This window comes from Macaca nemestrina, chromosome 4 (genome assembly GCF_043159975.1).
Source record: "Macaca nemestrina isolate mMacNem1 chromosome 4, mMacNem.hap1, whole genome shotgun sequence".
In the NCBI taxonomy this organism is placed as follows: Eukaryota; Metazoa; Chordata; class Mammalia; order Primates; family Cercopithecidae; genus Macaca; species Macaca nemestrina.
In genome coordinates this window covers 103,255,837-103,271,444 of record NC_092128.1, presented here as the reverse complement: position 1 = coordinate 103,271,444, position 15,608 = coordinate 103,255,837, and the positions used below count along the sequence as shown (strand labels likewise).

The 15,608-nt window shown below is 36.1% G+C and overlaps 1 protein-coding gene across 12 annotated transcripts in view; it reads left to right on the top strand.

Moving 5' to 3' along the window:
• LOC105475836 (probable C-mannosyltransferase DPY19L2) overlaps positions 1-15,608 on the top strand; it is a 126,047-nt gene that overhangs the window by 93,272 nt on the left and 17,167 nt on the right. For 10 of the 12 annotated variants that reach the window (XM_071095012.1, XM_071095013.1, XM_071095014.1 and 7 more), the window contains 3 exons: positions 6,343-6,367; positions 7,659-7,778; positions 9,437-9,611. The exons of the other annotated variants lie outside the window; for them this stretch is intronic. In XM_071095012.1, the coding sequence (XP_070951113.1) occupies positions 6,343-6,367; positions 7,659-7,778; positions 9,437-9,611 (320 nt within the window). The remainder of the gene's footprint in view (positions 1-6,342; positions 6,368-7,658; positions 7,779-9,436; positions 9,612-15,608) is intronic. 12 annotated transcript variants of the gene reach the window in all.

Here is a 15,608-nt window from a genome sequence, read left to right as displayed (position 1 = left end):
AATAGATGTTGAAAGTGTATAATGTGTGAACTGTAACTCAATAAAGCAGTAAAAAGTGAATGTGAATTTTTAAATGGCTTTAAAACTATTTTGGTGATTACTATATATTTTTTCTCCTTATTAATAACTACACGCATTTTAAAATTTGTGGTAAGAACGCTTAACATGTGATCTACTCTCTTAACAATTTTTTAACTGTGCAATACTGTGTTGTGGACTATAGATGCAACATTCCACAGTCAATCTCTTGAACTTATTCATCTGGCTTAACTGAAGCTTTAAGCCTGTTGATTAGTAACTCCCCATTTCCCCTCGTTGCAGCTCCTGGTGACACCATTCCACTCTTTGACTCTATGACGTTGACTATTTTAGGTACCTCATGGAAGTGGAATTGTGCATTATGTATTTTGTGGGATTGGCTTATTTCAGTTAGCATAATGCCTTTCAGGTTCATCCATGCTGTCTCACATTGAAGAATTTCCTTCTTTTTTTAGGCTGAACAATATTCCATTGCTTATGTATGCTGCGTTTTTATTATTCATCTGTTGATGGACATTTAGTCGGTTTCCACATCTTGACTACTATGAATAGCACTGCAGTGAACATGAGAGTGTTAATATCTCGTTGAGATTTTGATTTCAACTCTTTTGGATAAATACTTAGAAGTGGGATTACTGGATTTTATGGTAGTTCTACTTTTAATTTTTTAAAGATTTTTTTGGTGAACCTCCATCCTGTATTCCATAGCAGGTGCGTCATTTGTAATTCCACCTGTGCAAGGATTTCAATTTCTCTACATTCTTGCCAACACTAATTATCTTTTGTTTTTTGGATAATGTCTATCCTGACATGTACATTAGAGTTGTAATCTTTCTGCTGGTAGAAGGTCTTGCTTCAATGGTGATAGCTTCTTACTGATCAGGTGGCTGTGGCAATTTCTTAAAATAAGACAACAATGAAGTTTGCCACATTGATTGACTCTTCCTTTCGTGAAAAACTTCTCGGTAGCATACAATGCTGTTTGATAGCATTTTACCCACCATAGAACTACTTTCAAAATTGGAGTCAGTCCTCTCAAACCCTGCCACGCTTTATCAACCAAGTTTATGTCATATTCTGAATCCTTTGCTTTCATTTCAACAATGTTCACAGCATGTTCACCAGGAGTAGGTTCCATCTCAAGAAATCACTCTCTTTGCTTATCCATAATAAGTGACTCCTCATCCATTCAAGTTTTATCGTGAGATTGCAGCAATTCAGCCACGTCTTGAGGCTCCACTTCTAATTCTAGTTCTCTTGCTGTTTCCACCACATCTGCAGTGACTTCCTCTGCTGAAGTCTTGGACCCCTCAGAGTCACCCATGAGGGTTGGAATCATTTTTAATGTTATATGAGAAGAAAACATTCTAAGAAAATAACAGATAAAGTAGAAAATAAGTTGGAATCAACTGCTTCCCATCTCTTATTGATGTTAGTATTTTGACCTCCATCCATGAATCACAAATATCCTTAATGGCATCTAGAATGGTGAATCCTTTCCAGAAGGTTTTCAATTTACCCAAATCCATCAGAGGAATCACTATCTATGACAGCTATAGCCTTATGAAATATATTTCTTAAATAATAAGACTTGAAAGTTGAAATGACTCCTTGATCCAGACTGCTTTCCTGCAACCTTAATCTCCTTGTCCATCTCTATCAGAACTCTTGGGTGACCAGCTGCATTGTTAATGAGCAATAATATTTTGAAAGGAATCTTTTTTCTGAGAAGTAGGTCTCAAGAGTGGGTTTAAAATATTCAGTAAATCATGCTGTGACAGATGTGCTGTCATCTAGGCTTTGTTGTTCCATTTGTAGAGTAGAGGCAGAGTAGATTTAGCATAATTCTGAAAAAAGGCCTCAGGATTTTCAAAGTGGTAAATGAACATTGGCTTCAACGGAAAGTCGCCAGCTGCGTTAGTCCATAACAGGGTAATTCTGTTTTGGATTTTTCATAAAACCAGCTTTTGGTTTTATTATATTTATGAAGGTTCTCCATTTTATTAACCTCTGCTTATATTTTTATGTCCTTAGTTTTTCTTTTGGCGCACTTTTGTTGTTTTTCTGTGTTTAAAGTTCACATCATTTATTATCAATCATTATTGTGTCCTAGTAAATACATTTAAAAGTTATAACTTTTTCTCTGAAGAAAACTCACACTGCATCCCACGATGTGTGTAGCATTACCATTAATGTTATTTCCGTGTAGTCTGTGATTTGAGTTTTGATCATTTAATCCAAAATCATTTAGAAGAATGTCCTAAAATGTCTAACTAGTTTTAGGCCGGGTGTGGTGGCTCATGCCTGTAATCCCAGCACTTTGGGAGGCTGAGGTGGGTGGATCACGAGGTCAGGAGATCGAGACCATCCTGGCCAACACAGCGAAACGCCGTCTCTACTAAAAATACAAAAATTAGCCAGGCGTGGTGGCACGCACCTGTAGTTCCAGCTACTTGGGAGGTTGAGGAAGGAGAATCCCTGGAACCCAGCAGATGGAGGTTGCAGTGAGCCAAGATCGTCACTGCACTCCAGCCTGGCAACAGAGTGAGACTCCGTCTCCAAAATAATAATAATAATAATTTTTAAAAATGTCTAACTAGTTTCTTCTGTTGTATATTTTGCCTTTAAAATTAACTTGCTATTTATTGAGATGGATGTTCAGTTTTAGTAAATGCTCTATGAGGATTTTTTTAAATGTTCATTCCTTATTTGGGGGAAGTTCAATGTTACATGTTATTATCATGTTATTAATGTGCTATCCTAAATGGTCTAGTACACCAACTTATTTTTCTACTTTATCTGTTTTCTTAGAATGCTATCTTCACATACAACATTAAAAATGAATTTTTCAAAATTGTCTTGTAATTTTAATAGTGTTTGCTTTATATAGATAGTGCTGTTGTTCATTGCATGATTATTATAGGATTGTACTTTTGATTATTATAAAGGATATTCTTTGCTTCACTTAGTGGTTTTTGCTGTAAATTTTTCCTTGTAGAAAATTAATATTGCCACATCTGCTTTCTTTTTTATAGATTTGCCTGGTTTACCTGTATTTATTTATTTATTTATTTTTTAACATTTTTGTGACATTTTGGTTTAGGTATATTTCTCATTATTATATTTTTTCTATTCAAATTCCTCTAATACTCATTTTCTAATTGGTGAATTTAACCCATTTTCATATTAACTGTGATAACTGCTGTGTTTGTACTTCTTTCTGCCGTCTGATTTTATGTTTTCTATTCATTGTGCTTTTCAAAAATTATTTTCTTGATACTTGCTGAATTGTTAGCTATATCCTATTTCTGTATTTCCTGGTGATTTTTCTTAAATTATTAGCAAATATATTCATCTTGATATTAAGAATTCATCAGCATCTAAAACCTGTTACCACCACCGATAGTAGCTAACAGTTATTATTTTCTGTGTGTCTGACAGTATTTTAAGTTTCTTACCAGTATTAACTCAGTAAATCCTCACAACCATCTTGTGAGAAGGGAGTCAGTTATTCCCATTATTTACAGATGAGGAAACCAGTAAGAAGGTAAGTAATTTTCCGAAAGGCACACAGCTAGTGAGTAGTGGAGGCAGAATTCATACTCAGGCTCTGTACTTAGAGGACCTGCTTGCTTCAGCCCTGAGCTGTCGGAATATTGTTACTTGTCCCTGCCTACGCACCCTCTCCTTCCAGGTTATGCTGAAATTTACTTCTAGATTGTTGTCTTATCTGTTATGTTTTAAGAAGTCTCTAAACATTTACATTAAAGACACCAGGAATCTTTGGACTTGACTTCAAATTTTACTGATTTATTTTTCCTTGACATGTAGAATTGGCATGCTTTCTGGGTGCTTTCTCACCTGAAAAATGGCTTTATTTTGCCCTCATTTGATGGATAGATAGGTTTATAGATATTTGTGGGTTTCAGTCAACATTTTGATGACATTGCTTCTTTGTGTTCTAGCATTGAGCATTACAGATGAAAATTCCTATATAGTTTTTCTCTCTGGAAATTTATAAGGTTTGGAGGGGTGATGTATGTGCGTTGTTGTTCTCTTATTCTTTCACTTTAGCCTCTCTTTTTTGAATTTCTGTTACTGCTTTTATCATACTATCTATTTCTTTTCTTTCTGTGTTGTCAGAGAATATCATCGCTGAGTCTTTAATACTGTCAACTTCAGCTGTGTACATGTTGCTCTTCAACCTCCTTTTGAGGCTTTAAATTAGGCAAATATATTTTTCTTAGAATTTCTGAAAACTCCTTTTCACTGAAGCCTATTTTAATTATATGGATGCATTATCCTCTTAAACTTCTGTGAAAATAATAACTGGAGTTTTCATTTGCATTAGCCATTTCATGAGAGGTCAAGTTTTTTACTCATTTATTTTGATGTTTCCTTTTCATGCTATTTGTGTCTTGGGATTTGGTTGTATAATCACATTTTTAATTAGCTACCTGATTTAAATAAAGTATCAGTAGTTACTTTCAGAGTTCTTGGTGATTATAATAATTACTCACCTACCAGGCTTCTTCCTTGCATGCAGCTCACTACAGGAATCTGTTGTGCCTAGAAGATTTCGGGACAAGTGGGGAAACCGCACTCTGTTAACTGCATGCCCAGGGAAGGAGCTACAAGGGAGATAGAATAATTTGGTCTCCACTATTACCTTAAGAGACCTTCCCGTCTTCTGTGTAAAAAAAAACTACTGCATACAAAGGGTAGGAGCTACAAGGCAGATAGAATAATCTGGGCTCCACTACTATCTTAAGAGACCTTCCCCTGACTTCTCTTTTAAAAAAAACCTATGGGTCTGTGTACCTCTGAATTTAGTTTCTACACTTATTTCTCTCTACACCCCCAAAATCCGTATCAGAATGCCCCTGCAGGCTATAAAACCTTTCATAAAAGTAAAATACCCAGTCTTTTCAAGAGAAGAATAAAATAGGCAGCCTCCTACCTCTTGTCTTACTCTAATAGAAACTCCATGAAGGTAAGTGTTGTGTCCATACTGTTCATGCTGCACAGCAGTTGCCCTTATCTCAGGGCAATGCATCCCAAGACCCCCAGTGGATGCTTGAAACTGCAGAGAGTAACACACCGGATTGCCATCATTGGAACACATTTCTGTTCATGTCTTCCACCCTCAAATTTAATGCCTTTTCCATCTTAACTAAGTACTTATCATGGACTGTGGCCATAACTTTTGCAGTTGTAGATGCAACAGCAAAACTAGCATTAATTTTTTCTTCTTCACAATTTCATGGATAGATTTATTCTTACTGTAAATCTTAGCAACCACAGCATATGATGTTTTTTCTTTTGAGAACTTTCACCTTTTCTCTTAAAGAAAGCACTTTACAGCTTCTCTTTGGCATATCTCAACTGCCAGCATCATTGCTCCTGCACTTTGGGGCCATTATTAAGTCAGAAAAAGGGTTACATGAAAACAAGCACTGAGCTACCACCAGAGTCCATCTGATAACTGATATGGTAACTATGTGACTAACAGGCTGGTGACGTATACAGCATGGATATGCTGGACAAAGGGGTGAGTCACGTCCCAGGTAGGATGAAGCAGGATGACTTGAGATTTCACTATTCAGTATGGTGCACAATTTAAAACTTAGGAATTGTTTATTTCCTGGAACTTTTCGTTTAATATTTTTGGACTGCAGTTGACCACAGGTAACTGAAACTGTGGAAAGTGAGGATCGGAGGATAAGCTGGGACTGTGGTATTCATTTCGTTGCACAGTGCCTAGAATACAGTAGGTGTACTGTAAGTGTTTTGTAAAGGGATAACTTTTCTGAAACTAAAAATATTTATGTTTTACCCAATTTTTCTGCTGGAAATTTATGCTAAGGAAATATTCAGAGATGCTTACAAAGTTTTATGCACGAGTGTTTATGTTATTTGTAATTGTGAAAAATGAAAACAACTCAAAAGTTTTAACAGTGGTCATCTAAAGTATTGTATACACTGTATATATAGGTTTAATAGAAGGTCATCCTATTCATTTATTCATGAGAGGTACAGTCTCCAGGGGTCTGTAAAATCTATTTTGTTTTAACCAAAGAACAAATTTTTGACATATCTTGAGTATGATGACTATAAATTATGACTTTTAAATTGTTGTAATTTTTGTAGTATTATCTGATATTTTTATTTTTATGTATGTTCCTAAGTAGTTTAGAGATATTCAGATTTTTAAAATCTAAGATCAAACAAATGAAGCTTATTTTTATGTATTCATAGTATAAGAGACATCAGTAAATAGATAATATTTTTGTTTTATTCTAGAAAAAAGCTCCTTGAACACGGTGAGGTAAAGCTTTCATTTTAATCTCTGGTAGACTTGTGTATTACATTCTAGTTTGAAGATAATTGACAAAGGTATAACCTGCTGCTGACGCACCATCAGTCGTGAGTTGTCAGCATTGGTGATACATTTCTGCTGATCCTTCTCGCTCTTTCATCTGCTCTTACTTTTGAATAGTAATAAGGATTTAAAAGCTAGAAGGCTGATTTGTGACTATAGTACAGAATTAAATTAAATTGCATTCATTTAACAATAACAAGCATTTGGTTTCTAGCCTGCTGAGCTAATCAGCTACAGTCCATTAGGGCAGGCACCCCTCGCCCTGTGACTGGTGGCCATCTGCCACCACGTAGATTTGCTGGTCAGTCAGCGACAAGCTCAGAAGTGTTGAAGGACTCAAAAGATACTAAAGTAATGTTCCTGCCTTTCAGTATGTGTAAGTTTACAAAGGAGACAAATAAGACAACATTTTATATGGTGCAAAATCATTTTGTGGCATAAAAAGGAAAAGATCAGTGTGGGCTGGAAATAATTTCCTATTTGATAGAACTTTAAGTGGGTGTTGAGGTAAAGGTCAAATTGACAGGAGTGGGTAACTGAATTTGAACTTAATAGGGATAGTTTATGACACATGTTGAGTATCCTTTATCCAAAATGCTTAGGACTAGAGGCGTTTCAGATTTCAGATTTTATTGAATTTTGGAATATTTATACTGTAGTTACTTAGCTGAGATCCCTAATCTGAAAATCCAAAATCCAAAATGCTTCAATGAGCATTTGTTTTAGCATAACCTTTGAACATCATATTGGTACTCAAAAGTTTCAGATTTTGGAGCATTGTAGATTTCAGATGTTTGCATCAGGGATGCATTGGTAACTTTGTCACTTTACAGTGAGGCCCACTGTGTTGGTCCTCCGCCTCCTCGCACCACCTCCTGCTCTCCCTGGCTCCTCTGCCTGCTCCATTTTCTTGCCGGCTGCACTTATTGCCTTACAGTAGACTATGTAATGTATTTATTTATTTGCTATGTCTATGTATTGTCTGTCTTTCATTACTAAATGTACTTAAATACAATACAAGGGCAGAAATTGCTCACTGTTGTATCTGAAGCACCCAGAAGAGGACCTGGAACATAGTAGGCGTTCGATAAATTGTTGCTGAATGAATGAATGCTAATAGGCTCATTACTAAGTTAGAAGGTCCTTGTCTTAATGAATAATACAGTTTTAATATACTTCATTAATTTAAAAATATGAAAAGCAAAAATATGATTTTGTCTTATTTGTGTTTTTATAGCTGGCTTTTCACACGTTGCAGTTGTTAGCGTTTACTGCCCTTGCCATTTTAATTATGAGGCTAAAGCTGTTCTTGACGCCACACATGTGTGTTATGGCTTCCTTGATATGCTCTCGGCGGGTAAGGGATTCATTCTTTTATAACAATACAAGCATAACCTTTGAACATCATATTGGTACTCAAAAGTTTCAGACTGAGTACTCCAGGGTACTTTTTTTTTTTTTTTTTTTTGAGACGGAGTCTCACTCTGTCTTCCAGGCTGGAGTGCAGGGGTGCGACCTCAGCTATAGCAGCTACACTTATAATTACTGCGGCTTTGCCAACTAATTCAAAATATAAACACACTAAATGTTTTTAACTTAACTAACTTAAATGATTTAAAATATTACTTAATGATTCACTATAAGCAAGAAAAGCAGTTTCAAGTGGCTTTGAAAAGTATTTCTAGATTTTAATTGATAGTTCTATAACAAGCGATTAGGCAAATATTTCCCCTCTGTTAATATCCTGTCCATGAACATAACCTTTTGGAGTTCAGGTTTGTGTAAGAGTGCCTGGCGCAGTGACTCACACCTGTAATCCCAGCACTTTGGGAGGCCTAGATGGGTGGATCACTTGAGGCTAGGAGTTCGAGACCTTCCTGGCCAACATGGTAAAACCCCATCTCTACTAAAAATACAAAAATTAGCTAGGCATGGTGGCAAGTGCCTGTAATTCTAGCTACTTGGGAGGCTGAGGCAGGAGAATCGCTTACCTGGGAGGCAGAGGCTGCAGTCAGCCAAGATTGCACCACAACACTCTAACCTGGGTGACAGAGTGAGACTCTGTTTCAAAAAAAAAAAAAAAAAAAAGTTTCCTGGTGGCCAGGCACAGTGGCTCACAGCTGAAATCCCAGCACTTTGGAAGGCCAAGGTGGGCAGATCACTTGAGGTCAGGAGTTCAAGACCAGCCTGGCCAACATGGTGAAACCCTGTCTCTACTAAAATACAAAAATTAGCCGGGCATGGTGGTGTGTGCCTGTAATCCCAGCTACTCAGGACGCTGAGGCAGGAAAATTGCTTGAACCCAGGAAGCAGAGGTGGAAGTGAGCTGAGGTCGCACCACTGCACTCCAGCCTGGGAGACAGAGTGAGACTACCTCTAAAAAAAAAAAAAAGTACCCTGAAGTGCTCATCCAATACCAGAGCAGATGCAGAGTAATTGCTCTAGTACGGTCCTGTTTGGCTCAAAGAATCTGTAAGAAATTCTGGGGTTCTATCACTGTATCTAACATACAAAAGAACTAGATAAATTAGCTAGAATATTGGGCCAGAGGTATTTCTACAAACACCTTACTTAGTTTTGATTATGAGTGTATAGCCTTAAAATACCATAATGCCTGTTTTCCTGAGAAGAATCTATATATGTCAAGCTAATAGGGCTTCCCTGTCTACTAACGATGTCCACAAAAGGCAGCCAAGGATGAAAGGATTTAGTTCTAAGATGTTTCACAGCTGTGATTTGTTTATTTTAATCCCTGGTAGTAAATTAGTACTAGAAGGATCAGGCATTCCTTCCTTAATTCTTCCCAGGGGAGAGAAAGTTCCGTTTTCACCTGAGCCCTGTAATGCTAACATATTCGTTGCTTTAGAAACAACCGGAGATGGTAATTCTGTATACGTGTGTGCTGATATCAAAGGGTAATTCACATTGGTTTGAGTAACAAGGTGAGAATTTATTGTTGACCCTACAGTACGCTTCATTATAAGAACTATAAATAAATGATTTCTGTCGTTTCAGCTCTTTGGCTGGCTTTTTCGCAGAGTTCGTTTTGAGAATGTTATCTTTGGCATTCTAACAGTGATGTCAATACAAGGTTATGCAAACCTCCATAATCAATGGAGCATAATAGGAGAATTTAATAATTTGCCTCAGGAAGAACTTTTACAGTGGATCAAATACAATACCACACCAGGTGTGTAGGTATTTTGGTTATATGCCTAGTTTTGCGCAAACATACTCACAAACACATTTGTGTATACTATATAATTCTTATTTCTGATATATGTGTTTATGTGTGTATGACAGATTTACAAATAGACATTCATATTCTCACAGACTTTGAGCAGACTATTGCAATGTCAATCAATTAAACCCTTCCAAAACACAATTTTGCGCCCCCTTTAAGCCCCTCCCAGATAATTATCAAATTTAAATTAGCACCAGGAAATTAATGATTTTTCACAAGTTATGTCCTTTAACTCTCAGAGAGCACTATAGCATTTTAACCATAACAATGACAAATCAAAGAAATAAATCTTTAAAAATGAAATTTCACACCTTGTGCCAGGCACAGCAGAAGATACTTTTGATGGTGGGGAGAACTGGCACCGCTTCTGTCACTCCAATCAGTGCCCTCTCCTCTAATTCTGTAAACAGGTCATTGGCAGAAGAGTTAAAGTCTTGGATATTCTATTTTCTTCACAAAATCATCTCATAGAGATAGTATACACCCGACTTTTAAATACTCCAAAATTTTCTTTTTAGCTTACCTTCTTTTCTTTCTGTCTTTATTCAGAACTATCTCAAGCAGATAGATATTTTTAAATACCTTTCCAGAGAATAAGTATATTCTATAACATTTTCTGTAACTAAATTTGTAAATCTAAGATTATTTTTGATATTTAGAAACTTTCTCTGGTACGAGTTCTTCACTATGGTTTATTTAAATTTTCTTATGACTCCTGAGCTTGTTTCCTCTTATTTCTTATTTGATAGCCACTTTTTTGCTAATTAACCATCATTAAGGTAAATCTTTATAGGCATTAACTAAGATATTTGGTCTATAGCTTTCAAAGGGTGTAGGTGACAGCGCCTCATTAAACTGCCAAGCCAGTTTAATTCGAATTTTAAAAGTAATCCCCAACAGACTTTTTCCACATAGAAGCTCAAGATAATCACTCCCTTTCTTTACTCTCTCTTGCCCCTCCCCAGTTATGGCTATTTTTCCCAAGCTTTTAAAGATAGCTGCCCTTTTAATCTTTTCTTGTGTCTTTCTTTGTTCTGGTGTTTGTATTGGGTTCCTTACAGAGAGCCTACATTTGGCAACTTATCCTTCTAAGATAACTGCCACAAACCCCTATCTCACTTTTAGATGCCTCTTCTTTTCAATCTGTCTTGTTCTCCTTTTAATTACTCTTATTATGAGTTATCTCATGGTTACCACATATTAAAAGCTGTATGAAGTTTTGTAGTATTAATGGAACTGGTGCTTATGTTGAGGTCTGCCATATAAGGTTGTATAGTTTGTGCACTGCACAAAGGTGACCAATTGAGAGGATAAGTGAAAGCTTAAATCCAGCTTGTGGTCCACTCATCATGCTATGTACAAAGGGGGCTCTGTCAAGTCAGGGGAATACATTTTTCTAATCTGTGTGTAGGCTAAATGGAAACTTCCATACGGTGATAGGAAAATATCTGATATTTCTTTGTTATGCTCATTGACTTCACGGCCAAAAAAACAGAAGGTGGAGGGGGAGGGTATTTCTTCCTCTTTGTCTGCCATAGACGACAACTCAGTGGGTCCAGCTCTTGCTGGACAGGTGTGCCTAGTTTTTTCTGGAAGACCCTGGCCCTGGGCTTTCAGTTCTTCTTGCCCAGCATTTCCCAACCTTAGCACTGTTGACATTGAGGCTGTCCTGTGTATTACAAGAAATCCTTGGCCTCTATCTACAAGATGCCAACAGCATCTCCTCCCTCCTCCCCATAGCATGACATCCAAAAATGTCTCCAGAGTTGACAGTGCTCCCTAGGGAGCAAAATCATGCCTGCTTGAGAACCACTTCTCTACCTTAACAGCTTGTCATCATTAATTATTGAGTCTCCAATAATAAATACACATTCTTTGATTGGCTTACATATTTTCAAATTTGAGGCATATAAAGAAATTTTCATTCAAAGTTGCTTTTAGAATGCTTAGTTATATTGGAAAGGAAACACTCAGGGTTCTCAAAGTTTTTAATTTATGTGGGTACATAGCAGGTGTGTATATTTATGGGGTAGATGGGATATTTTGATACAGGCATACAATGTGTAATAATCACATCAGGGTAAATGGAGTATCCATCACCTGAAGCATTGATCCTTTGTGTTACAAACAATCCAGTAATACTCTCTCAGTTACTTTCAATTGTACAATTAAATTTTGTTAACTATAGTCACCCTTCTGTGTTACCAAACACTACATCTTATCCTTTCTTTCTATTTTGTTTGTGCACATTAACCATCCTCACTTCCCCTCTACCCCCTCACTATCCTTCCCAGCCTCTGGTAACCCTCATTCTATTCTTGATCTCCCTAAGTTCAACTCTTTTAATTTTTAGCTCCCACAAATAAGTAAGAACATGCAAACTTTGTCTTTCTGTACCTGGCTTATTTCAATTAATGTAAAGGACTCCAGTTCCATCCATGTTATGGATAGGATCTCATTCTTTTTTTATGACAGGATCTCATTCTTTTTTATGGCTGAATAGCACTGCATTGTGTCAGTGTACCACATTTTCTTTATCCATTCACCTGCTGATGGACACTTAGGTTGCTTCCAAATCTAGGCGATTGTGAGAAGTGCTGCAATAAACACGGGAGTGCAGATAACTCTTCTAAACATTTATTTCCTTTCTTTGGGGTATATATCTAAGAGTAGGATTGCTGGATCATTTGGTAACTCTATTTTTAGTTTTTTGAGGAACCTCCAAATTCTTCTACATAGTGGTTGTACTAATTTACATTTTCACCAAAAGTGTACGAGAGTTCCCTTTTCTCCACATCTTTTCCTGTCTTTTGGATAACAGCCATTTGTTATTGCCTGTCTTTTGAGTAATAGCCATTTTAACTGGAGTGAGATGCTATTTCGCTGTAGTTTTTAATTTGCATTTCTCTGATCATCAGTGATGTTGAGCACCTTCTCGTGTAGCTGTTTGTGACTTGTATGTTTTCTTTTGAGAAATGTCTATTCAGATCTTTTGCCCATTTTTAAGTAGACTTTTAGATTTTTTTTTTTTCCCTACAGAGTTGTTTGAGTTCCTTGTATATTCTGGTTGTTAATTCCTTGTCAGATTGGTAGTTTGCAAATATTTTCGCCCATTCTTTGGGTTGTCTCTTCACTTTGCTGATTGTTTCCTTTGCTGTGCAGAAGCTTTTACACTTGATGTGATCCCATTTGTTCATTTTTGCTTTGGTTGCCTGTGCTTCGCGGGTATTTACTCAAGAAATCTTTGCCCAATCCAAAGTCCTGGAGAGTTTCCCCAAAGTTTTCTTGTAGTAATTTCAGAGTTTGAGGTCTTCGATTTAAGTCTTTAATCCATTTGGATTTGAATTTTGTATATGGCATGAGATAGGGGTGTACATTCATTCTTCCGCATATGGATATCCAGTTTTCCCAGCACCGTTTATTGAAGAGATTGCCCTTTCCCCAGTGTATGTTTTTGGGACTGCTATAAAAAATGAGTTTACTGTAGATGTATGGATTTCTTTCTGGGTTCTCCACTCTGTTCCACTGGTCTGTGTGTCTGTTTTTATGGCAGTACCGTGATGTTTTGGTTACTATACTTCTGTAGTATAATTTGAAGTCAGGTATTGTGATTCCTTCAGTTTTGTTGTTCTTGCTCAGGGTAGCTTTAGCTATTCTAGGTCTTTTGTGTTTTCATATAAATAAGGATTGTGTGAGGAATATCATTCGTAGTTTGATGGGGATTGCATTGAATCTGTAGAGTGCTTTGAATAGTATGGACATTTTAACAATACTGATTCTTCCAATGCTTGAACATGGAATAGCTTTCCATTTTTTGTGTCTGCTTCAATTTCTTTCTCCAGTTTTGTATAGCTTTTATTCTAGAGACCTTTCATTTCTTTAGTTAATTTATAGGTATTTAATTTTATATGTGGGTACTGTAAATGGAATTACTTTTTAAATTTTCTTTTTCAGATTGTTCTCTGTTGGCATATAGAAATGTTAATGATTTTTGTCTGATTTTGTATGCTACAACATTACTGAATTTGTCAGTTCTAACAGTTTTTTTGGTGGAGACTTTAGTTGTTTCTAAATATAAGATCATATCATCTGCAAACAATGATAATTTGACCTCTTCCTTTCAAATTTGGATGCCCTTTATTTCTTTCTCTTGTCTGATTGCTCTAGCTAGGATTTCCAATACTATGTTGAATAATGTGGTAAAAAGTGAGCATCCTTGTCATGTCCCAGATCTCAGAAGAAAGACTTTCACTGTTTCCTCACTCAGTATGATACTAGCTGTGCGTCTGCTATATATGGCTTCTATTATGTTGATTAATGTTCCTTCTATACCCAGTTTTTTTGAAGGTTTTTATCATGAAAGGATGTTGAATTTTATCAAATGATTTTTCTGCATCTATGGAGATGAGATGATCATATGATTTTTTCCCCTTCATTGTGTTGATATGACGTATCACATTGATTTGCTGTGTTGAACCATCTTTGTGTCCCTGAGATAGATCCTATTTGGTCATGATGAACAATCTTTTTAATGTGTTATTGAATTCAGTTTGCTAGCATTTTGTTGAGGATTTTTGCATTAACATTAATCAGAGATATTGGCCCATAGTTTTCTTTTTTTGATGGGTCTTTGTATGGTTTTGGTATTAAAGTGATATTGGTCTCATACCACGGGTTTGGAAGTATTCCCTCCTCCTCTATTTCCTGGAATCGTTAGAGTAGGATTGATATTAGTTCTTCTTTAAATGTTTGATAAAATTCAGCAGTGAAGCCATCGGGTCCTGGGCTTTTCTTTGCTGAGAGACTTTTCATTAGAGATTTGATCTCATTACTTGTGATTGGTCTGTTCAGGTTTTGGATTTCTATATAGTTCAATCTTGGTAGGTTTTATGTATCTAGGGATTTATCCATTTCTAGGTTTTCCAATTTATTGGCATATAGTTGCTCATGGTAGTCTCTAATGATCCTTTAATTTCTGCGATATTGGTTGTAATGTCTCCTTTTTTTTAAATCTCTGATTTTATTTATTTGGGCCTTCTCTCTTTTTTTCTTAGTCTGGCTAAAGGTTTGTTAATTTTGTCTTTTCAGAAAACCAGTTTATCTTTTATATTGTTTTCTTCATTGCAATTTCATTTATTTCTGCTCTGATCTTTATTATTTTATTTTTCCTACTAACTTTGGGTTTTGTTTGCCTTTTTCTTCTTTTTTGATGTAGGCACCTATAGCTATAGACTTCCTTCTTTAATACTGCTTTTGCTGTATCCCATAGGTTTTGATATGTTGTGTTTTCATTATCATTTGTTTCAAGAAAATTTTCAATTTCCTTCTTAATTTCTTTATTAACCAACTGGTCATTCAGGAGCATATTTTTTAATTTCTATGTTTGTAGAATTTCCAAAATTCCTTTTACTACTGATTTCTAGTTTTTTTCCAGTGTGGTCAGAAAAGATACATGATATTGTTTCCATTTTTAAAAATGTTTTCAGACTTGTTTTGTGGCCTATCCTTGTTTTGTGGTCTATCCTTGAGGAATGATCCATGTGCTGAGGAGAAGGATGTGTATTCTGTAGCTGTTGGATGAAATGTTCTGTAAGTATCTATTAGGTCCTTTTGATCTATAGTGCAGATTAAGTTTAGTGTTTCTTCATTGATTTTCTGTCTAGATGACCTGTCCACTGCTGAAGGTGGGGTGTTGAAGTGTCAGGCTATTATTGTATTTGGATCTGTCTCTCTCTTTTGCTCTGATAATATTTGCTTTATGTATCTGGGTGCTCCAGTATTGGGTGTATGTATATTTACAACTGTTATATACTCTTGCTGAATTAACTCCTTTATCATTATATAATGACCTTCTTTGTCTCTTTTTATAGTTTTTGTCTTGTAATCTATTGTGTCTGATATAAGTATGACTATTCTTGTTCTTCTATGGTTTCCATTGGCATG